The sequence below is a fragment of the Chroicocephalus ridibundus genome, chromosome 7 (assembly GCF_963924245.1).
Source record: "Chroicocephalus ridibundus chromosome 7, bChrRid1.1, whole genome shotgun sequence".
Lineage (NCBI taxonomy): Eukaryota > Metazoa > Chordata > Aves > Charadriiformes > Laridae > Chroicocephalus > Chroicocephalus ridibundus.
This window is the reverse complement of record NC_086290.1, coordinates 12,702,535-12,727,268: the sequence shown is the minus strand read 5'-3', so window position 1 is coordinate 12,727,268 and position 24,734 is coordinate 12,702,535. Positions and strand designations below refer to the sequence as shown.

At 43.3% G+C, this 24,734-nt stretch overlaps 1 protein-coding gene across 1 annotated transcript in view; it reads left to right on the top strand.

Annotated features, from left to right (window-relative positions):
* The window catches only part of PDIA5 (protein disulfide isomerase family A member 5), a 103,129-nt gene that overhangs the window by 11,722 nt on the left and 66,673 nt on the right, over positions 1-24,734 (top strand). Inside the window, exons 2-6 of the mRNA XM_063341875.1 lie at positions 59-185; positions 3,358-3,445; positions 17,323-17,406; positions 18,197-18,242; positions 24,407-24,499. Of these exons, the coding sequence (XP_063197945.1) occupies positions 59-185; positions 3,358-3,445; positions 17,323-17,406; positions 18,197-18,242; positions 24,407-24,499 (438 nt within the window). The remainder of the gene's footprint in view (positions 1-58; positions 186-3,357; positions 3,446-17,322; positions 17,407-18,196; positions 18,243-24,406; positions 24,500-24,734) is intronic.

The following is a 24,734-nucleotide window of genomic DNA, read 5'->3' as shown; positions in this document are numbered from 1 at the left end:
TATTTTATTTCTCAGCATGGAAGCTGTTACTCATGTTTCTGCCTTTGTGTTTCTGTAGGCATTCTTGCCAGTGTTCGTGTACTCGTTGAAGGTGTCTCCACTTATAGAAAAAATAAGTGACCACAAGGATTTTAAGAAGCTTCTCAGGACACGGAATAACGTACTAGCGCTGTATTCCAAGTCTGGTAAGTCCTCCTTCCTCCTTTTTTTTCTTTTTTTTTTTTTTTAATGTCGCAGCTCTTTGTGCCCAGAAGGTGTGTGCATTTGAACATCTGTGTGCATTTTCAGATGACTAAGCTCTTCGCCCTTACGTGCTCTCTGTTCGGTGTTGCCTTATGTGGCTGCGAGATGCTTCTACACGACTACAAGGGCTTCTTCAGGACCGGTGTCCTTTGTTCTAACTCTGAGGCTCCTGATGTTTCAAGATTGGCGTCTTCTTAATTTGGTTTTCTAATTGTTCTGTCACGGTGGCAAAAATGTACTTTATTCTGGCTTTGTCTCCAGAACTGGCTGCTCATAATAGCTATCAGCTAGAGCTTTTCTGGTGTGTTTATCACAGTAGTTTGCAAGTTTCGATTTTCTGGTGACACTGAAAGGCTTAATGAATAGTTATAGTACTGAAATCAATCCATCTTTGCTTCTGACAGCTTTGTGTGTGCCATGGTTGTCTTTCAACTTTAAGTAACAAAATATAAAAATAAAAAGTGAGCTGCTTGTGTAAGAGGGAGAAATGACTCATTTCACGTCATGCCACCTGTCCCCTTGAATCTCTTTGCTGTCTTCTCTCTCATTCAGGCTCTCCTTTCTGGCTGTTCGCGCCTGCTCTTACCTGTCTGCTCTTCCTTTTGCTCTGTTCTGCTTCTGCTGTACCTTTTTCTCCTTTGTAGCCTTTTTTTCTTTTGGTGTGTTGTTTTGTGACACACCATGGAAAATGAAGAAACAACCTTTAAGCTCCATACACAAGTGCAGAATGTTGTGGATGTGGAAGTCATTGGACAGCAAGAAGTAAAATGTGTTACTAAGATGAGTTTCCTTCGTGCGGTATTGTTTTTGTTGTTGCTTCCTTTTCCTTCCTGCAGACAAGCAATACAAGATAATGCTTTGTCTGGGGGTTGGGTCCTCCCTTTCTGACCTGTTGCAAGGGTCTTATCTTAGTTAAATGCAATGATATATGTAGAGTTGCTCTGGAGCAGTATGGGGTGACCCAATATCATCCCTCTACCTCCCCCTGGGGTATCAGAGAATTCTGCAGACAAAAGTGTGCAGGTGCTGGGATAATTAACTTTGTTTCCTAAAGATATGCTTATTCTGAAACAGTTAAAATGATATATGTGCCTTAATTTTTGTTAAAATATTTGTGTTTTGCTAGAGTGAGGAACTTTGAGCGCTCGAACTTGGCCAAATGGTTTTGTAGTAACAGGTTCAAAGTGAAAGTCATAAAAGAGTTTCTAATGCTTTTTGATTTTGAAAGGAACACTTTAGATAAAAAAGACATCTGTATTATTCAGCTTTTTAAAGGGGAAAAATTTCTTTTTATGCTTAATATTTTAAGGGGTGGTTGCTTTCATTTTTGGAAGCACGACCAGAGCACTTCAGCTCTGACACTCATCAAATAAATGTTGCCCTATGGGCATTGTTCAAAAGTCGTGTTGTGGAGATTTCTTTTTTCCTGTTTTTGTTATTTAATTGGTTGGTTTTAGCAGTCTAAAGCATTGCATGCAGAGCTGAGTGTGGGATTAATGTTTCTTCCTAGTACAGTGATCCTTGCACAATTAGAAATCTCTTGCTTAACTGTCACCCAGAAAGAGGGGAGGGGAAAAAGGAGACAGGAATTTGGAGGTGTGATTCTAATCCCAGATATATGTCCCCCAGCTGTGATGAGATGTTGGCCAGCATCTGATCGTACTGCTGGAACAAAGGTTTTGCTTCTCAGCTGAGCAAAAATAGATGAGTATTTCTAGCTCATGCAGAAAATTCACTGGTTTCAGGACATGTCCTCATTTACAGGAGATGTTTAGTTCACCCTATTGGCTGGGTATCCTGCCAAGGCTGCTCAACTGGTGAGTCTTCTGGGACAAGTCTCCTATCCTGAACGCTTATTTTTTTTAAAGGGTGTTTGTCAAACTGTTTCACTCTAAGTACATGCGGAGATTTTCCCATGTGTCTGCATCCCTGTGTTGGAGAGAGGTGGCAGTTGCATGTTATCAGTATTGGGGGTAGGAGCGTTTCTTGAGAGCTAACGTGTGTGGGCTGGCGTCTCTGATGGCATCAGGCCCAAGCAAAGGCTGTTGAATACAAAGAAGCTGTTTCTGGCTCAGGAGATTGTTGAGATAGAAACTGTGAAGGCTTAGACATTATTTGAGGGGGCTATCACTGCCCGCTGGCTCTACTTGTCTACTCTGACCTATATAGCCTTCACTTTCTCAAATGTTGGAGACAAGATATTGGTCTATAGAGGCATTCGATCTGACCCAGTATAGCTGTTCTTATATTCAATTAGTTGAAGTAATTGTAGAGCAGCAGCAGTTTAAATAGATCTAGAAGAGGTTCTGGTTTGTTTTCTGTTTATTAAGGCAGGAAACAGTTTCTGTTAGATTTTTTGGGGGGGAATTGATACTTGTTTGAAACCTCTGTATTTTTCTCTCCCGAGCTCTTCTCCCATTTTTCTTCTGTGTTTATTTTTAATACCATTTAAAGACTGTTTTGGAATGAAAGTGCTTTGCAAAATCTACACATGTGGCATGGCATTATAAAAATCTCAGCTGGGTATTTATAATACAGCCAGTTCTTGGAAGAACCTTTTCTGGGTGCTTTCGGCTGATAGATTTGAGCTCCTCATGACTGTTGGTTTGGATATGTCCCAGGGTTATTATGAGAATAACAGTGTGGGTTTTTTTCTGCGTGTGATGGGTAGAATTGAGGCAGGCAGAGATGCTGAATGACTTGCCCTTACAGCTAATGAAGATCCTAAGTAAAGTTGCTCTAATTAGCAGGCAGTGGTGTAAACTGGTTAATGCTCAGCCACAGGAAAAAGGCAGTGTTGGGATGGAAACCGGTTTGCAGGAGAGGACACAGTATAGCTCCATCAATGTAGGTCAGGGAGCGTGCCTGGAGGTATGAATTTCAGTGTGTTGTTTCAGGGGGGTGGAGGGAAGGAGCCATCCAACTTCAGCTGCAGCCAGCATTCCTTCTAGTTTACAGAAGATTTTACTGATCCCTCTCATACTGGTTTCTTCAAATTAGAAAAAATGTTCTTCCAGTGCTTCAGAACAAAGGAATGCACCGTTGTGTTTTTCTATGTGGAATAATAATGCTGCTGTTGATTTATTTTTATTATTATTTTGTTTTGTTTTCCAGCTGCTGCTGCAGAAAGCTCGCTCAGGTTACTGTCCAGTGTGGCCCAGGAGGTGAAAGGACGAGGTACTATAAGCTGGATAGACTGCGGGTATGTCTCACTGTTTTTCTCCTTTTCTTCCCTCTCCTCTTTTGGCTTTTATTGCTGACTTAGCTTTTTTGATAGCTCTGAAACTTTTTGCCTGTAACTGAACCCACATTGTTCTGTGTAGTTTGGTCATAGCTGTAGGGAGCCTACATCTTACCATCTTCTCTTCCTTTGTACCAGTGGTGGGGAATCATTTTTTCCTTATGGCTGTTGTCACTTCTTCTCTGACAGCATGTTTTTCAGCGTGAAGCTGGAGACCCCAGCTAGCGTTGCCCTTTCATGGGACATAGAAATTCTGACTGCTCTGGCTTTCCCACAAGGGGAGGAACCTCGCATGTTGTACTTCAGCTGGAGGGCAACGTGGTTCTGCTCCTACAGCAAATGTTGCACGAGCAGTAGGGCTGTTTGCTTGGTTTTGAAGCATTAACCTGTTTGCATTTCTCAATAAAAGTGCTTTCTTTTAAAGAACTTCCTCTGTGCTTATGTAGGTTCATGGCAATTTTTAATGTGAAGGCAGGAAAACTTGTTTTTGTAAGTGGTTGCTTGCGTGAGGAGGAATGAACAGGTGTGTACTTTCTGGTTTGCAGATGCGAAAGCCTCTGCTGTGGTTCTGCTCAATAACACGTTGCCTGTGGTTTTAGCGTGTGTATCGTAGTGCCTCTCTGCCTATGCAGCTTCGAGAGCTTTGCCTGCAGGTGGCAAATTCCCCTTCCTGTGCTGCAGAGGAACAGCTTGCTGCCTACCTGTGTGTTTGGGTGGATTGCCATGGTATGAACAAATTGTACACTGTGTACAAACCTAAGTCAGCTCTGAAAAATCATGTGGCTCCCTTAAAATTATACTTTTGAAACCAACCTCCATCCGTCAATCAATGACCCAGAATAAATCATTGGTAAGTCAAATTTAACGTGTTTTTGTTATTGGTTAACCTGTCTTTCTCTCCCGCTGCCACCAGGCAGGTATCTCTCCCATGGAGTCCTCTGCTTCTGCCTTCTGTTTGCATTCTGCTGGACTTGTCCAAGTACACAGACACTTTCATCTCTGCCCAACTGATGGGGACAGTGTTCCAAGTCACCCGCTGGCAGAAAGCAGGGCTGCTCCTCAGAGCTCAGTGAAGCCTGTACCATTTCCCACCTGCTGAAAAGCCAGCAAATTAATTACATTGACCCTGATGAAAAGAAGGTTGAGTGGAGAAGATCAGGCATACCTCTGCAATTCAGTCACCTTTTCCAATGAAAGCACATATAAACAATTTTTGGTTGTCAGTAATGATGGCTAGCAAATAGGATACTGGGCCAGCTTCTTGGCTTCAGTTTCTGATCGTCCCTGTTTGTGAATGTGGAGTGGTCACTACCTTTTTGTGTCTTCTGTTTCCTTCTTGTTTTAGGCTACATCTGTGTTGGGGGACTTAATGCTTACCGTGCCTGTGTATGTGGCACGTGTGTACAACTGCTGGAATGATGAGGCTGTTCATCTGGCCTTTCAAAATGCTGCTATAATACAGCTAAGCAATAACCATCTCCGGGATTTATTTCAGTTCTGGGTTGGGGAAGGAAAGATTCAGTGTTTAGGACTTCAATTTGAAGTCCGGGGAGGTTTTGGCACTTAGTTCAACGGAGAAGTCTCTGCTGCTGAGTTTGTAAGTGATGGTGATGGGGAGGGAAATGTGTTGGTTGGTTTTTGCTGTAAAACAAACTTTAATTCATCAAACCCTAATATGCTCTCCCTCTCCAAACATTGTCATCTAAACCGAACTTTGTTATGGAAGTTACTTGCAAGAAATATATTTTAAAGTCTCCAGGTCGTGCTTTAATACATTTTGTGGGTAGCTTGGTACTTGCAGTGCCTTTCCTCTGACTGTGGTGGGGAAATATTTGAGCTTCCTATTCGTAATGAAAGGTGGGTTATTCCCAGAGTGTGAAGCAGCCTGATGAAGATCATGCTGTAAGAGGTTGGGAGACCTGGGAAATAGATTTGTAGGTTCCCAGAATTAGCTTTAATGCCAGTAATATCACAATCAGATTGACACTTGCCGAGTGACAGGCAATGGACAGGGTGCTGTAACATGGCAATAGTCATAATTCTCTTTGAGGGTTGAGCAGCGCTTCCTTTCAGATCACTCATTTGGGAAGAGCCTGGAAAAAAATAGATGATCTGTCCAACTGTAGTTGAATATTTGTCAGAGATGTCTCTTCTGTTCCTCCCTCCTGCAGAGGGATGTCATAACAGAGTTTGTGAACTTGCTTCGTGGAGCAAGGTGAGCTGGAAGACTGGCTTGTGGCGAAGGAGGTCTTGATGTGTGCAAAAAACCCAAACAAACCCCTGCAAACAAATAGTTTGAGCCTGAACCAAGTTTTGTGGTTGATTTGCCTGTTAAACCCTTAAAGCATTCTGAAATTGATCTCGTAGTGTTGAGGTAACTTTTAAACAATTTTTTTTTCCCTAGAAATCTTTTTTCCTTTGCTTATTGCTTTTTTCATGTGTGTGTATATAGGTGGCTGCAAACTGCTGCCCACCTGGTTGCAGTGATAACATGAAGGAGGTGGCAGTGCTGTCTGCCACTGGTCATAAAGGGCCAATTGTAGGGACGGAACAGCTGAGTCCTACCGGAATTGCTCTAGCTCTTCTCCCACTGCAAGTATGCTGTGAAGCTTATTTGCAAGTCTTCATGCCGAAACAAACAGCGCACAGATGCAGCGATATTTACAGCACAGGCTCAATTTGTTTTACAAATATTGACAAGAAATGGCTTGTTTGGCAGCAATATTTAGCAGGGAATTTTGGCTTTGCTCTTTACATCCCGCTGTAGCGGACTTCTTTGCCTTCAGATCCAAGCATTGGCAAGGCTGGCATACATGCGGAGTTGTGGTTTGTCTCTGCTTCCCTGTGGCGATGACAGCAGTCTCTTTCTTTTCTTCTTCTTTATTGGCGGTGCTTTTTTTTGTTTCTTGTCATTCCCCTTCTTCCCTTCATTTTCAGGACATATCACTCCACTGATGGAAATCGTTATGGGTTGTTCGGTCTCGGCAGTATGTTCTGTATTTCGTACAGCGGAGGGGAGTGTGCGGGTTTGCAGCTGGAAGCGGGCTGCCTGAATTGCTGGCTTACGTGACCTCGGCTTTTGTTAGGTCTGTGGTACGAGGCAGAGGTTAGGTTTGAGCTTTCAGTTCCAGGTTGAGTGGTCTCAGGGAGACCAGGGAGGTTAGTTTTTCAGCATAATGTGGGGAAATACTTGGTTTCTCGCTGGGACTGTTAGTGTGGAGTAGAAGAGGTTGCCAATTAGTTTGTCACTTTGCAGCAGGATAGTACAGATCCCCAGAGTGCCTGAGCTTCGGAGATGAAAGGCTGGGAAGTGCCAGGTACCTGTCTTTCCTGCACAATTAGGCTCACTTGTGTTAAGTGCCATGCTGGAGTAGGGCCACGCTGAGCACAACGCACCCAGGGACACCTCTGCATGCAGTATTTGCAGATAAGGTCCTCATTCACAGGAGATTTCAATCAGTTTGTGCAGGCAGATAGACGCTTCGTGATTAGAAATGAAGGGGCAGCACGACAATTGCTTGCAGCATTGAAGTGGTCACTGTTTGCTGCTGTGAGCTGAGATAGCATATGTGGCTCTGTACGCAATTAAACATGAAGCTATTTCAATTGTGAATAAAAGACCCACAAATGATGTGACAAAAATATGTTTTATTCTAGCCTTTCTGTGTTTTAATTAAAAGTCCTTGCTGAGGCGTTTGATGTTGAATGAACAGTGGTGTGAGAGATGACAGAATATTGAATTAATAATGCCTGGTAAAGTGCAGTCTTCTGTGCGATGGCTACTTCTTGTTGCTGTCGGTTTGAACAGAGTGCATTCTGCTAACTTTTATTTATTTATTTCCTTCCTGTAATACCTGGTGTTTTGTTTCTGAGTTGAGGCTAACTGGTCTCAGGGGTAGAGCACAACGTTGCAGGTTGGTAAATCCTCAGAGCGTCCCAGAGGTGGCTCAGTCATCTTATGAGCAAGTGTTTGGAGACTTTTATTTGGGGAGATGCCACACTAATAGGTGCTGAGAGTCCCACCTTCTGTTCCTGGCTCTGCGAATGATTCACTTGTTACTTCGTGCTGTTAAAAAAGGTCTATCTGTCTTCCAGGCAGCTGGGTAAATATTGCCTGATTCATTAGTCAGTGTTTATAAAGAGTTTTGAGAACTTTAAAAGGAAAAATGCTACAGCAGCACGAATGAGTGCTCTTCATTTAGTGTTGTTCAGATGCTATTGGGATGGGCACGTAAGCAAGGAGAGGGTTGGGTTATTTATTGAATTATTTTTAGTAGCAGGCTGATAGAAATTTTGAAAATGGAAGGGCTTCATAGGGAGTTGAAAGCTCAAGGTGTCTGCAGAAAAGAAAATGTCGTGTCGTTTTGTGCAGTCTCAGAGTCTGGCTGCTGGTAGCTGTAACCGCAGGTTTGGGTGCAGTGGAGCTGCAGGCGGACAGTCAGTGTGCGTGCCGCAGAGTCTCTGCGTCCCACCTCAGCCCCCTAAACTTCAGTCTTTGGAGGCGTAGTACAACGCTGATGTGGTCAAGTAAAAGAGGAGTTCTGTGAAAAATAGAAACTCCTGGCAAATCCTTAGGGGGGCAAGTAAAAGGTACAAAGTGATGATGTGCCTGGGAATGCAATAAGACAGAATTACTGCTTGAGTGAAAGATGAAGTTTTTGTTGCTTGTCTTTAAAGCAGACAAAGCTCCAATCCCAGTTTTTGATGCCCTGAGGTCTGGTTTTGAAGAGTAATCATTATAAAGTTATCTTCTAGCCTTCTTCAGTAGGTTTTGTGATATATGATGGTGTGGCCAAGGACTGATGTTACTTGGAGGAGTGTAACTAGTTTGGGTGAAGTGGAAAGAAAGTAAAATGGCTTTGTTGAAGAGAAGAAAATGTTTGGCAGGTTATAAAATGCATTGTGGTCAGGTGCAGCTTTGAGGAGGTAGCAGAAGAGGTTGAAACTAGCTCTTTCCATCCTGAATGTGATTTAGAGAACGCTCCTGAGTTTTCCTGTTACTGAATTGTCTCGAGTTTTTTATTGACTATAACTCCTGCCCAATTTTGGACTGGTATTTTCAAAAAAGCACCCATTTCCTTGGCTCTGGGTAATTATTCTCTGCTCAAACTTGCATGGTTCCCTTTACTGTAGGTCCCAAACATAAACAAAGCTGTGTAATTTCCATCTGCTGTCATAGCGCGTGTGCTTGGCTTTAGCACATCAGACTGCTAGGAAGAGGAAATGCCATCTGGTTAAAATGTCTGACTAATTTTTGGTTGGTTTTAATCCCACTCTTTCTGCTTTTGTGTGTCATTCTTGTAGTTCCGTTTTTGTGTCCTGTGCATCATTCTTGTACTCCCCATCCCCAACAATTACTTGTTACTGTTGCAATCCCATGGCATTTGGCATAAAGGTAAAACCATAATCTGGCTGGTAGAGCAGCCCTTTCAAGGCTATGCATCTAAATGTGCCGGTTCATGAGAGAGCCAAATTGAATGAGTAGTTGTCTTTTCTGGGATTCCCCCCAATTTCTGTGTTTATCTGCCTTTTAGATGAAATCTTCCTTCCCAAATTTCTAATTTCCTAATGCTTTGATACAGAAAGGCTTTACCCATATACGCAATCATAAATTAATTTGTTTAATGCCTTGAAGTAGCAGGGAGGAATTTCAGAAAGAAGGCTACTGGTACAGATGGCTTTAAGTGTAATTTTGCTCTTTAGTTTTTACCTTCGCTCCTATAAAGCTGGTCAGAAGTAGGATTTATTTAACAGAATAAGTCTACTCATCTTCCTTCCTTGTAGTTGAATTTTAAAGATGATGAAAAGCTTTGAAATTGCAAATAAAAATGACCACATCTAATGGAGAGAGAAAAAAGGAAGAAGAAAGGAGTGCTGCTCTTGGACTGATGTGACCTCTTCCATCCAAGTAGATTTGCAGTGTCTGGGATTTCTGCCTTTTTCTACAGTTGTCTTGAAGGTAAAGGGTGATGGCAGCTCAGGAGCGGATGGCATGTAGTGTTAGATACCAGCCTGGGGGAAGTAGTGGGGGCTCCATCTGCAGCTGGTCCAGGGCAGGTAGGCCGGGTGTCCATCAGGAACGCTTTGCAAGTGTAGTTATACTGGCAACGTGGTCCTTGTGTGGGTGCTATTTATATGGGCAAACCGTGCATTTGCAGCATAGATTCTCAGTACCTTCCTCCTGTCTCTATTGTAACCTGTCTGCGTGGTTAATGCTAATTCACATTAAAGCCCTTTTATTTTACCGTAAGAATGACCATGCAGGAAGTGCTATGCCAATCTGAAAAAAAAATCCTTGTTAAAGTAAGCTCTCGGTTCCTAACATAAACCCATTTGGTCTGGTGTATTGCATTAATTCAGAAATCCAGAGCGTTTAACTAAAATCCACTGTAGTGCTTCTGCTCGTGTCTGTTTCATCCTAACCATGGGTTTTGCCTAGAATTGCTCATTAACTGTGACACTTCAATGTTGCTGCTATTCCGACTAAAATCAAGAGCAAGCGAGCTATGATTTAGTGTAAAGTTACCTATATTTTCCCTACATTCAATACTTCATTTAAAACATCCTCTAACATCCTCACCAGGCCCATAGTGCAGTTAAAGGTCATAACACAGGCGCCAAGGGAACAGGACAATGTGCTGCAGGGTCTGTGTCCGTGGGTGATACATTCAAAACCTGCCTTCATGGGGGGATCTTAGATTAGGGTGAACTCAAAGGAGAGTGGTAGTTGTCTTGTGTCCGGGGTTAGGACAGTGTCCCCCTCTGTCAGGTTGTGTGGGTTACAGGAGGTGTGGATGCATCTGGTGAGGAAAGCTACTGCTTTGTAAAGAGAGTTCAAATGTTTGGCATTTCTAGAAGTTCCTGCAGAGCCTTTCGTAGCTCCTGTGAATGTGTTCACCTTATTTCTCTGCAGCTATGTGGGCTGCCTAGTGCCTCTTACTCATTTATATTTCCATGGAAAGTACCATTCATTATAACTTCTTGACTTTCTGCAGGGCTGGAGCTTATAATTTTTTCCTTTAATTGTTTTTGCTTGACGATACCCATTACCTTTTTGTCTTGGGTTTCTTTCTGCTCTTTGGCTCGCTCTTGCTTGCAGTGAGAATTAATTTCATGGGTTTTAATTTTCGGAAAATACTTCTTTTTAATCTCATTCCTATAGATTCGTGGCCTCTGTAATTGACTAATGGGCACAGGGAGTCGTTTGTACTGGGTGAAGAGTGGCGCTGGGTCTCCACAGCACATGGATTATTCTGTTTGCATTCCTGGCACGTTCCAGGGGAGCATTTGGAGCAGAAGGCTGCGATTGCCTTGTGGGTCACAGGGAGGCTTTTTGCTGTGTTCTAAGGGGGAAAATAAGGACCTAAATTCAGATGAGACTTTGTCCTGTCAGTCTGCTAATCCTGATCTTTAATTCTTTCCAGCAGCATGTTTTCTAGTTTTGGTTTTCATGCTCTCCTATCCCTTAAAAAAAAATCAAGTTTTTCATCCAGTGCGTTGTTTGAGCAGCTCATTTGTTCTGTGCTATAGAAACCTGTTGCTATTGTTACTTCTTTTATATGATAATTTCCATCAGGAACCTAGAACAGTGTTGCTTTGTTTTCAAAGATGAACCTTATGTTTTCTGCTTCCTGTGCTGGTTACTTCTGCGTCTGTCTCTCCTGGGTCCTGTTCCTATTTTGGTGACTGCAGGTTCTTAAACCCCACTCAGGAGCATAGTATCAAAGTGCCTGTCTGCGTGGAGGGCTGCGTATGGGCTTTCTGTTCCAGTAGATGTAAGCCATTACCATCCAGAGGCTGCTTAGCACAGCTCTTTGGAGAAGTGCTCTTGCAAGCTAGGCTGATGGTTTGAGAAGTGATTTTTCTTAATTTTTTTTTTTTCTTCTCTTGATTTCAGTTCTGTCTTTGAGAGTGATCCAGAAAGGTCTGGGATCATTAGAGAATATGAGGAGCCTTACAAATGTGACATTCTGTCAGCAGCAGTAGTTGTGGCAGCAGCCACCTGGGGCTGAGAGGGAGGAGTGAGGATGATGGGGAGGCGATGCCCGCAGTCTGAGAGAAGGAGGGTTTTGCTGGGGCCGGTCTGTTTCCGTTTGGTCAGCAAAGGACACAAACTGCTGTAGTGTAAATGGATCACACAGCCCTTGCTGGAGGGTGGGATTGGTGACTGCGAGGAGCGTAGTCAAAATCCCATATTGGCCCCAACAATGGCCGATGAATTGCATTTTTGATTTCGAAACCGTGTAGGAGCACATCTAACTACAACTGACTATTAATGACTTCCTCTTTCAGATTGGTTTTGCAAGTGCAAATGTGGTTTTTATTTTTAGGTGGCTTGAGGAAATTTCTGGCGTTGACACCCCTTTTGCTGCTTTTTGGGTCACAAGCTCAATTAGTTGTTTGGCAGGATCTCAACTCCGTGCTTTCTCAGATGTTCATCGGTCTGTTGTCTGGAGAGGGTATTCTATGGAAGGTAGCCAGCGGGCATGTGCAGAGGCTGCGCATTGGGCTGGAAAACCCTGTTTGATAATTCACTTCTGAGGGCTGGTCTGAAATTGCAGTTGCACTGCCCTCAAGTTTAACTGGAGTTGTTCTCTGTACAATGGTTTTCACCCTAATATAAAAGAATGAAAGCAATTAAACAACAGACACAATAACGAGAGAGCATGCTGGTAACAAGGTGACAGCTTTGACTGGTACCTTGCAAAGCTTTTTCCAGTGTTGGGGAGTTTGTTTTGTAGGCAGCCTTGTTCCTGCTCTGCCATATCGCCCTGCTCTCAGAGCCCGTTCTTCCTCCTTACCTGCTCAGTCTTGTCTCTTCCAGCTGCTGGGACAGTGATAGTGTTTGTCTGTGCAGCCACCGATACAATAGAGCCTCCATTGCGCTGGGGTTTACAGGCGCAACTGCGATATAAGGGACTGCTGAAGTATAATTTATGTGGATTGTTCAGACGGAGAGATGTAGAGATAGGAGAGAGAAAATCCGTTTACAGATTGTGAGGTCTGTGGTTCACATGTGGTTACATGATATGCTGATAGAGTTGTGAGTTTTTGTGCAGACAGATTTACTGACCCGGTTACTTAAATTGGTGCTGTCTGTTTTTATTAACGACTTCTCTTGTGTCTGGAAACACTGTAGGTATGGATGAAAAAGAAGACTGTGTCCAGTCTGTGTTGCAAAGTGTTAGTAAATGCCAGCACTGTGGCATTGAAGTGGTGTGGCCACACAGCACACACTGCAATTACATTGGCAACTGGGGACGTGAACTTTTTTTGGATGGCATTTTTGTCATTTCCTAAGAGGGGATTTGACAGTGGTTCCAGAGTCTTCCTCCCCAGAGGCTGATGTGGTTGTAAGGCTGTTTGCCCTTCTTGATGAGAAGCCAACGGGCAGCATTATGTGATAAGGGAAATAATTAGGGAGCTGCAGAAGATCTTATTTGTGCTCGTGAGAGGGGATGGTGCTGAGGATCTTAGTCTTAGTCTGCTGCCTTCAGGACTTGCCTGGGCAATATTTGAATTCACCCCAAGGAGGATGTTTTGCACTGCCACCTCCACGCACCGTGATCTTACTCAGGATCCATCCAGCTCAGACTTATTTTGTTTTTATAAACCAATGTGTACTTACTGCAGCCAAACTCCTGGATCTTATGTTCCTCCTGTCTGTCTGGCTTTGTCCTCTGTTCTTTCTCTCTTCAAATTACCTTGACACATTGCTGCAAAAGCCTTTCTCTGGGTTGCTCTTGCCACTGGGGACTGCTATCGGTATGTATCACTGCTTCTCCATCCTTATGCTCATGAGCTCCATGGCCTGTGGACAGCATCCTGCACCACCCCTGAGGAATACCTGCAGCATGTCCCCTTCAGGTGCTGGCTTCAATGGTGGTGATCCAAAGGAGATCACATCTCCTTCACAAGCCCCTCACACTCCTCCTGCCCTCGTAACAGCTGGCTGCCTGTGCAAAGTGATTATTCATGCATGCTAACGCTGACAAGGGACCCCAGAGGTTTAGAGGGAGCACTACAGTCGGGCTTCCTGACAGCTCCATTGTAACCCCAAATGACAGAATTGTCTCCCAGTAGAGGAGGTGGGGATGTGAATGGAAAGGGGTGAAGTATTCCTGTGATGCCTGCTGTCTTTGTTGTTTAGACTTCTTGCTTAGTTAGGTGAACGTGGATCTTTCATTTTGTTTTTACCAAGCTGCTATATGTCTTTGCTTCTCCAACAAAGGAGCATTTTGGACCCTGGTTTGGTTTTGTGGGAAGGGGGAGCGTGAGGAACACGCTAGTGGGAGTGGAAGGAACCTGTGCCATTGTGCTACTTATGGTTTGGCCTTACTACCACATAGACAACTGCTGGTTAAGGTCCTTTGTGGTATTGCACACACGTTGATGTTTGGATTATTTTCCATGGAGATAAAGCTGGATGATTTGTAGGGCTTCCTGCAGTCAAAGCAGAGGTCCCTTCAGCAGTAGCACAGGGACCTGGAGGATATCAATTGCTCTGGACAGAAATGGCGCAAAGCAGCCAAGGATGGCTGCTGGGGGACGTTACTGACCTCATCCTCCAACCAGTATTTCCTGCGCCTGGTGCCTTGTCTGGAGTGTCTTGGCCTGGGTGGTAGAGTGCCGATTTTGGGGGTGGTTTCTGTCTTTTTAGGTTTTGGGTTTTAGTTCTGTTTTTTCCTTTTCCTTTTTTTTTTTTTCTAGTCTTCGTAACTAACTCTTACACTGCCTCTTCAAGTGCTATAATAAAATTGCAAAAACCAGAGTCCGAATTACCTCTCCCATGTGAGAGTTGAGGAGCTCATCTTCAGAGAGAGGCTGTTGGCTGAGATCCAAAAGAGACAAATCTCAGAGCAGACACTGCATCTGTGTTGATATTTACTCTTATTAAGGATAATGGTCATTACCAAGTGATACCAGAGCAGGTTGCTCTTTGCAGGTTATTTTTGTCTGGCTGTAAGTGAAAGCAGAAGGAAATGCAGGATCTCTGCCATTTCTGTATGTCTCATTTTCTGCTTTTTCCAAAGAATCATTAGTATAGCATCTGAGTTGGTGTGTCTGACGTGCAAAAATCTGCACTGATGCATGAAAAAATTACTGATACATATTTAGACGCTTCCTATTCTGGGAATTTGCTCCTCTTTCATCCCTTGCATCAGTGCAGATAGCTTGCATAAACATACTAAACTCCCAATGCAGCGGTGCAGAGAATCTGCCCACTAAATGGTAAGACACATACTGGAGTAAACTGCTGCTTTCTTTCCTGTGATAATGGATGTGCATTCAAGCAGCTACGTGCATCTCTACAAATGGAGCAATCCTGATAGCAGGGCAGGCTTGGATCTTGTTTCCTTCCAATGAAACAGCTGTTCTTATCTTTCTTTTTTTGAATAGAAACTCATGCAAACAGAAAATGAATTGGTAGTAGCTGGAGTGGTAGGAGTTGCTAGCTGCTTGCTTACAGGTACATCCCAGTAGTAATGTTTTGTAGTGTTTTTCAACTATAAACTTTGCAGAACTTTTCTGAGATGAGTACCTGGATCTCTAAGTGACATATAAGGAACAATTACAGTTTTTTCCCCTATATAGTTTGAAGGACATCAAATTGGTGGCGGAAACTGGCAACAGAATTGTCTTGATACCCATTTTGGTCCTCTGTTGATGCCAGAACAATAGTCTGCGCCTGTTGGGGTTTGACAGACCTTGTAGCTGGAGAGAGGTTTCAGCATTACACTTGTTCGCATCAACCACCTAACATTTGTCTTAGCGAGGATGAGATGGCCACTAATATATGTGTATCCTGGAAACATTTGGGAGTGTCTAGCTGAGCATTTATAAATGTTGACTGTGGTTCGGGCTGACTTTAGTTATCTGTCTGGAGGTCAGTCAGCTCCAGCAGGGCCACAAGGGCTTTGCGGTGCCTCTAGGTCTGTCTGGGGTAAAACAGGGGGATAATCTGAAACTGGTGCTGTGTGCTGAGATTCCCTGACCTTCGAGTCACTTAGGGTTTAGCCCATGGGACTGTTGGAGGACTGCAGGTGAGAGACAACATGTTTCTGGCCCCAGGGTTTGATGTTGCTGCAGACTTTCTGTACAAACTGCACGGGGCAAACCGCCTTCTCAGCAAAAATCCAATCCAGCTATTTGTTTCATAATCTAGTTTTGTTACAAGGAGAGATGTTCATGTTATTCTGTGATTTGATTTAGCTATACCTTCCACTGCACTCTGGGGAAAACAAAGAAGTGGCAGGCAATGTGAAAATAACTGTCCTCTCAGGCTCAGATCTCCAGCCTCCTGGAGAAGCAAAGAAAGAGTTTGAGAGTTACAATGACTAGCTTTGGCTATGAATCTGAAAATGTAGAACCAACATGAATTCAATAAGAGTCTTCAGATGAACATGCTTCTGTACAACTGGGATTACAGGTGCACCTTCCTGGTGAGGTAGTTGCGTGCTTTGTTAGTTACTTAAAATCCTCATTTCCTTCTTCAGCATAATATTCTGATTCTGAAGCGTGTGTCTGTAGCACCCCCTCCTCATTTCCATCTACAGTAAGCATTTGGGAAATTTCCACAAAGGCACACTCTTATGTGCAGCACACTATGAATTTACTGTTTGTGGTTCCTCACATTTGCAGAAAGGCAGCTGGAGAACATTGGGAGAACTAGCACCAGTGCTGGCAGCAGCACTTAATTTGGTGGGGCTCTTGCAACCCTTGCATCTTGGTCTCTAATGAGTCTCTAATCAGTTTAAACTTGATGGCTTTTCAGTGTTTTCATTTTCTAAATTGATTTATCTGCGTAAAAGGTACAAGTTGTCCTCTGCTGGGAACAAGTTTCCAAGCTTTTTAATCTTGCAGTTTGTCAATGCAAAGAATAGTCTTGTCGGTGTGAATCATCCTCTTTTCTTTGTAGTTGTACAGTGTCACTCATCTCCCCAGGTCTTTGACTAACTTCATATTCACTTCAGCTTGAAGTATCCTTATAGCTTCACTTCTACATTGTTTAGGACAGCAGTTAGGCCATGAAGACCCTTTACCTGTCCCCAAAGCAAATGTACATGCGGTTTTTTCCTGTGACCTTTCCCTCTTCAGCTCAGCCTAATGTGATGCTGGAAGCGATTCACTCTCGTTAGGTTTGAAAACCACCTCTGAGGGGTCTGTTTGCTGTTACATGCCTCCTCTTTCATTCAGGACCTGTGGCAGATGGTCGTTATCTTCACTTCCCGGGTGTGGCTCCAGGACACATCCCTTATAGCTAGAGTGAATGGGGTTGCTGGGCTTGGGGCTCCAAAATTTGAATTCGTTTTTGTTTTCTGTAGGACATTTTTAAGGCTAGCCACTTGTGATCTGGGCTTGGAGATACCATGAAGATGTTTCTTTTTGGTTTCGAGTTATCTTCTGACAGATATAAAAACAGACCTGCTCTTTCTCTTTGAATCTTTTCACGAAGAGTGCTCTTTGACCGCCACCCTAACAGTAGCACGGTCTTCTTGAAAACTTGACTTCCTAAATTTTATGTTAATCCTGTGGACAGAAGGTCTGCTGGGGTACTCGGACATGCTGGAATGGGCTGCTTTCTACTGGTTAGGGCCTGGCTTTGGCGTGTGGTTTTAACACAGTTCACTGTGTCCTGATCAAGCAAATGCAGAAATTAAATTGGCTAACGGAGCTTTCCACAATGCTTGTCCCACAAACTTAGCCGAACAGCTTCCAAATTACTGTTAGTTGCAGCTAACTGCTTGATGAGGAAGCACAGCAATGAGTTTTCAGAACTGAATGCATTTGATTTCCTTTCTTGTAACCATTTTTCTTCCAATATGTGTTTTTTGCAGTGATACTGAAAGCCGAAAATTATGCAAGAAGATGAAAGTAGATCCTAATTCAAAGGAGAAAGGAGTGGAATTACTCCATTATAAGTGAGTGCTGGGCTGGGATTTGTAGTTCCTAATTGTTGATGCCCCTGTTAGGACCCTTTGTTCTCCTAGCAGCTCCATATTGCTGCAGCATGGACACTTTTTTTTTCTTAATCCTTTGACATGTGAAATTGCTTGCTGTTTCTTCAGTTTTCAAGCATGTGTGGTGACAGAAGTTGAGATAATTTTATTTTGCTGTTGAATAGACTACACTAAAAGCATGAGTGGGACCTGTAAGAGATGCCCAATGGACTAAAACTGCCCAATGCACAGGGCTGATGCCTGAGATTTAAGCTGTCTTACTTTTGCTGGCACGTGCCCACTGGCATGTGCCTTGGGCAAGTTGCTTCACCTCTCTGTGCTTGCTTTTCTGCTTTGAGATAGTACTTTGTAAAGTAAGTGGAGAAAGGCAAGCGTTGTGAGACAGCAGGAGATTTTCTTCCTGGAAATAATAGGAGTGGGAGTACTGTTAAGTGTAAGAGACACCAAGCAGCTGCAGCTCCATCTCCAAAGATCATGCCTTAGTAAATATTCTTGTTAAAGTGTCAGGAAGGAAATTATTTACTAGAAACCTGTTTGCTTTACACTCTGTTTTGCACTCTCCCTTTTTCCTTACTCTTTTTTTCCCCCTTAAATTACTGTACTGTAAATTCTACTCTACACAGAATTCTTAATTCTGTGGCTTCAGCCGGGTAATGTTAATTGTGGTTAGTGAGAAGTGAGAAAGAGCAGCTATATGATATCCAGCAACAGTACTGTAAGTTAACACTATTCCCCACTCCTTGTTCAACAGGGACGGTGCATTTCATACTGAATATAACAGAGCGGTCACATTGAAGGTAAATTTAAATATTTGATTGTTATTCTTTTGGTTTTGCTAGATACAGGGGAGACATTCGTAGATTAAAACCAGGTGTTGGTACTGGTTTTCATGCTGAAGGCATGAAAGGGAGGGGGTTAATCTTCATAAACAGCTGTCAGAATGACCTGAAGGTTTTTGTGCATGTTTGTGTCTGCCAACCACAGATCCAGGAAAATCTGTGTATTAGGAAGATTGAAGCCATGTTGAACTCTGATGTAAATTGTAAGTTACCTTGCAGGCTGGCAACAAATAGGGATTTTCTTGTTTAGATTACAAGGTGCTATTAATGGCAGTGTAACTAAGTATTATTTGATACTGCGTTTTGATAAGGAGTTCTCTGAGGTTTTTAGGTTCTGTGTTTATAAACTTTAAAGACAGCTGAGTAGTCTTATCTTTTATTGGATTATGAAACCACAGTTTCTATGGATGTGCCATGAGTGCAGCACGGATAAAATAATCTTCCTTCTCCTGCAAACCTTGACACAAAGCAGCAATGGGCAATGGAAGGAAGAAGACATGAAGTGTGAAACGGATGTGTAGCTCTTGATGATTGTGGAAATGGTGGACTAAAAGCACAGTAAGCAGCCCGAAAGTGTGCAGCCTTCCTCTGCGAAGCGCTGGTGAAACACTGGGAGTATCCTCACGTGAGGCTGCAGTCCTGAGATGACTTGGCTTCCAGAAGTGACTTCTGTACAGCTTTGATGCCCAGTTCCCATTTCTCTTCCCTCTCCAGCAAACCCAGGCTCTGCACCATCGTTGGTCTTATGGAGGCTTGATGACACCTCCCCAGGCTGACATCATTACTTTTACTTCCCCTTTCTGGCTTGTTCAGGGGTTTGGCCTGGGATAGAGGAGAGCTTGTGTGTGATGCTACATGAACCCAAGTCTGTCAGAGTGGCCGTTCCTAAGCGCACTTGCTCTGGACCTTCCTTTTACAGCCGCAGTTGTTATGGAGCGGCTGTTGGCGGGGACTCACTTGGAAGTGTTTGCCTGCACTGAATCATCCGTTCAGCCTGCACTTGGGATCATCATGCAGGATTTGCCTGAGGTGGGGAGAGTAGGACTGTGTATCTTCCCATCTCCTGCAGTAGAAATCTTGCCTGGCACTAGGAAGGGCAATGTTAGATACCCGCCTAGTTGGCAAGTGCCCGAAGCTTCTTCTGTACTTAGTGAGGAAATGCACCTGGTGAATTTTTTTCCCTCTTGGTGGGTGGTGGGGTGAGGGAGACTTGTTAGTTGCCTAAATTTGGGTGGTTTGAACAACACATGATGTGTTTTTCCTGCCCTTCATAAATTGCTGCAACCAGGAATTAGTGCTGTGACTCTTCCTTACAGATTGAATCAACTGGAAAGCACCTGCTGCAGAGCCCCAGGGAGCGTAGGGCTGAGAGGCAGTCATAGCACAACGGGAACCATACCGTTTATTCCTTCAGTCACTGTCTTGTGATGAACACTTCCCCCTTCACTTTTGCCCTGCCTGCTGGGGAGAAGGAGGTAACATCCCGTGGACGGAGATGTGGGATTCCAGTGCAGGTGGAAGAGGGGTTTTGAAGCTCCCCCATTCTAGGACCTCCAGTCTTTCTTAATTTAACTGCCCCTGTGAAACCAGCTGCTAATGATTTACAGATTGGATGGTGCATCAGAGCTGGGCAGTGGTCAAATAACTCAGCTGAGTGTTTGCTTGTTCTCCTGCTTACAGCTGCCTGAATATTTTCTGTATTTCTCCCTCTGTACTACTACTTCTCCCTGTTTTCTTCTGTTGAGGCAGTGACCTTTCTCTCGCAGCTGTGTTTGTCAGGAATCTCCCAGTACGTTACAAACAGTGAGCAGCAGAGCAACACAATTATGTAGGGTATCATACTCATTTTATGGACAGGTGGACACACTGAAGAACAGGGAGATTAAAGGATTTGTATCATATCATTCAGCAAGCTTGTGGCAATAAAACTCGGATCTTCTTTCCAGGCATCCAGTAGACATATTAATATATGTATGACATTTTGGAGAATGATGGACACAGCTCTGAAGAACTGTAAAAGGATTCTTCCGAAGTAATCGGCAATTTCATAGATGTGGCTGATCCAGCTGATAGTGTACTTGGGTTTTTAAGAAAAGCTTTTCATTTCTTAAAGTAACTAAATCCTTATGTAATTAGCAGAGATGCCCTTGTGGGTTTACTGTTAGAAAAATGAGGAATAAAGGATAGCTCAGTGTTCACAGTGGGGGGGGAAGTTAGTTAGCAGTCAGAACCTCCTGCTGCTGAGACCTGTTTTAGGATCGGAGCTCTTTGGGCTATCTGGTAAAGGGAGGAGGACTGCAAGATAACAAAGTTCGGTGATGCAATATTATTAGGAATAGTTTTAAAAAAATATTTCTGGCTCTTTGCAGAAGGGCTTAGGTTCTCGCAATACCAAGTGGCTTGTCAGTATGAAAGTAGGAACCTGTTGGGTAATGAACATGAAAAGGAAGGAAAGGACACAGCTCCAATGATGCTGGAGTAATGCGGGCTAGTGTAATAGGTTTTGAATTACCAGTCAGAACAGCTGTTGGCTTGAAAATATTGGCCCTGTACTTAACAATATTTAAAAGTCAAATGATTAGGAAAGGAACAAAGAATGGAAGAGGAATTGTTATTCTACCATCTGAGTCCATTGGGTTCCTTCATCTTGTGTCTTGTATGTGATTCTGGTTGCCCTGTCAAGTGAAAGGTGTAGAAGTACTGCAGCAGGGCAGAGAAGGATCATCAGAGGCACAGATGGCTTGAATATTTATATGAAGGTTCTTGGGCTTTGAAAAACGGACACCCGGAAGAGACCATGGTAGATACTTGTGTAACTGTGAGGAGCTTGAAAAAGGGAATGATTACCTATTTTTTTTCCTCCAAATCTGGGTGAAAATAGTGGCATTTGGGGCAGTTGATTTGAAACAAATAACTGCTATGTTTAAAAAAACCCCAAACAGTTGTGGAACTCATAGCTACGTGTTGTGAAAGCCAGGAGTTTAGGAGCCTTAAGAACAGTTTTAACTAGCCGTAAAGGATAGATCCATTGATAATTAGCAAGCACAGAGGTCCAGATACAACAGCTGGTGCAGAGTCCATAAACTTAATTACTTTTTGCCAGAAATTGAGAGCGTATACCAGTGTATGCCATGTAAGAATGGTACCGGTATAGTTTTTCCCCAAGTATCTGTAATGAGCTGCTGTTGGAGACCTAAGCTTAGATCAGTCTTTGATCTTAACTAGTATGTCTGGATGTTGCTTTAGCCATGCCATGTCCTAATCCTCGGTAGTGCCATAAGGCCAATATCCAGGCTGTGTTTATTACATGATGAAGCCTTTTCTGGAGGATACAGTACAGGGAGAGTTTTAGTCTCCTTCTAAAATGGAGAAAACTCATTAAAGTAGAAATCTGTTCAGTACTTGCAAAGGGAATAGACTAACCCAATAAATCGGTCCTGCTCTAAAATCTGAATCCTTTTCAAGTTTGCTGTTGTAAGGAGTGTGTGTGTGAAATCAAGGAAAGGCTTTTTATTAGCATCCCTACTGCATTATACTTCAAAGGAGTGAAAAGTAGAGGGATATGTTTCTGTATATATGTATTTTTATTTTTTTTCAGATTAAAACCCAGGTCTGTATATGATAGCCAGCTATTGTGCTGTTAAAACTTGCTAGCTTTTAGCAGCATAGGCTGGATGAAAGCCATGTCCTGTATTCTGCTGAATCCGTGTTTAAGGTTCAAAGCTGTCACAGGGGTCCGGGCAGCGGGTTACAGCCCAGCATGGCTGTGTCGGTGCTACAGGGTCAAAGTGGGTCCCAATCACGTCATGGCAGGACAGGAGCGTAGCTGATTCTTCAACATGGGGTTGCTGTGGCCTGGACCTTGCTCTGATCTCTAACGCAGCAGCCTGGGGACCACTGCTTTTCTTTGTTTAGAAAGTGCTGGTTTGCTGGGGGGGTTCTTGCCTATTTAAAGGCGTACAGGAAGTTCTCTTCACCACATGGAGTAATGAGTGCAAGGCAACGTGCTGCCTGCTCCTGCCAGAAGACATTACGCATCTAATTTTTTTCTTTCTTGGCTGAGAGGGAGAGGCTGGATGAATTAAATCTCTTTAATCCCCCATCCTCTAACCACATCTGTTTCTACATGACTGAACTTGGCACACAGGAATTCCTGAAACTAGCAGAGTCAATCGCACTCATTAGCCATTTGAAATGTTGACCCCTCTCTCCTCCCCTCCAGTGTACAGTTGAGGTCTATGCAAAATGAGGGTGAGCAGAATGTGATGTAGCTTTCCTAAATGTAGAACATCTCCCCTGGTTTGCCCCTTTCTCTTCTCTCCCCATATATTAGTAAGTCTTCTTAGGGCATCATTTGGGATGTTAATGCCTCTAGTTTTAGAGATTTTTACAACTATAACACCATTATAAATTACTTGATTTTATTTTTTTTTTCCTAGCTAGTTTCTTTCTCTGTTAATGCCACGTTAAAACAAATTTCTTCTCCTTGAAGTGTTTGTGGTCCAAACACTACTACCTCACTCCTTAGGTCTTCTTACTGTGTACATTAAGTGCTTTGCATGCTGTCTAGTGACTAATACATGCTGTCTCTTGTGATAAGGCAAATCTCTTCAATATTAGCTGTGCAAGTAGACAGAAACATAAATGCAATAAATGGATCCTGCCGTAAGCTCTGAATCCTCTCAAGCCTTCCAGTACCAACTGAGATGCAGGAAAATGGGCTGAACTCCACTATCTGTTGATGTTGTACCAGAGCAACCCTATCAAAGGCAGAGAGATGGCAAAAGTGTCTCTGAGACTGTTTCAGTGGCATGTGTCACCAGGCATGCTGCTAACCTGCTCTTGAGGAGGTGGAGTACAAACCTAGGCTTTTAGGTGCTCTTGGCATGTGTTAGTACATACCCAGCTCTGCTCTTCCATCATGAGCTGCTTTGGCAAAATATCCCATGGGCTGAAAAAGGCTTTGATGAAGCTTTTCTTTGCTCCAACTGCAAGAAAGTTCACTTAGTGCTGTGGCAGCATCATCCACTCACTCTGACATTGAAGGACGCACCTCAGGGACCTCACTACATTACTAGTGTGGCAGAGATCTTGTCTGGGAGTAGACACATACCTACAATGAATGCCACAGGGAAAGGAATGAGGTCAATCTGGTGAACAAACACAGAAAACCAAGTATTATGTGTCCTAGAGCACAGACATCCAAAGATAACAGTGATCAAGCCTGTGCTTCCATGTACAACTGGAAATGGGGGGCAGTACGATTCTGTTGGAATCCATGAAGAGCATCTGATTGACTTTGGAGGGCTGGAGTTTCCCTCAGGCTAAAATCAGAACCATCAGAGAGTATTTCCTTACAATAAAGAGAATATCTGTGGTCTGCTGAAATGGATTGTTGGTTGTGTGTCAGTTGGGTAAAGCAGTTGTAAAGTAGGCATGTGTACTCAGTTTGTTGAATATGGGAGCTGCAGAATCAGGGTCTCATATTTCCCACTTCTCTTGTCACGTTTACTTCTTACTGTCCAACTTAAAAGTCCATGGAGTGCAGTTTCTAGGTAGGTGGGTCATAGAGGGAACTATTGGTGGATTATTCTTCCTTTGACCAAATAAGCAGTTTGATCTGTAAGTGTGGAGTTCATTGCTTTTGCTCACAGCGAGTATCAGTGTGCACTCCAACTAGTCCTATTGGATTCAAAGGTTACTGAGATATGGTGAAGGGCATGAGAACCTGACCTCTATATAAAGAGAAATCTTTCCTGCTAAGCCAGGGAGTAACTGTGGAAGTATTGCAGATCTAGTACCATCGAAAGAACTCTCTGAAGGATCCTTGAAGCTACTGCCTGTGTGCTGGTGTACTTCCACGCTGTTTTACCCAGTTTTGTAGTGGAGATGTGAACTGGTAAGTTGGGATACCGTTTTTGAGGAAGGTGCACACCCATGTATCACTTGGTTCTGCAGTAGATTTGTGTTCATTTGCATTAGAGCAGATGAATACGTGTACAGAAGAGCAAAGGCACTGCACTAATTAGATGAGGTTTGCATGACAGCATAGATTTGAGATTGGATGTCTCATGGTTTCCATTCATTTTGCTTTAAAAGCTTTTTTCCTCTGCTTATTACAGTCCATGGTGGCCTTTCTCAAGGATCCAGAAGGTGCACCACTGTGGGAGGAGGATCCGGAAGCCAAAGATGTTGTGCATGTTGACAGTGAAAAGGTACATTAGCAGATAGATTTTTCTATGTGTTTTATAAATAGATGGGATGAAGGGAGTGTCTGTGTTTGTGTTAATTATTAATGAAGAAGCATCATTATTTCCTTTCTTTGGAAGGGAAGTCTAAAGGACCCAAACTGTTTTAAGTGACTTGACAAAGTTTGTGGTTTGTGATAACTATAAAGTCTCTCACTTCCCACCTTCGTCTCATTTGGTCGTGATACTAATCTACCAGCTG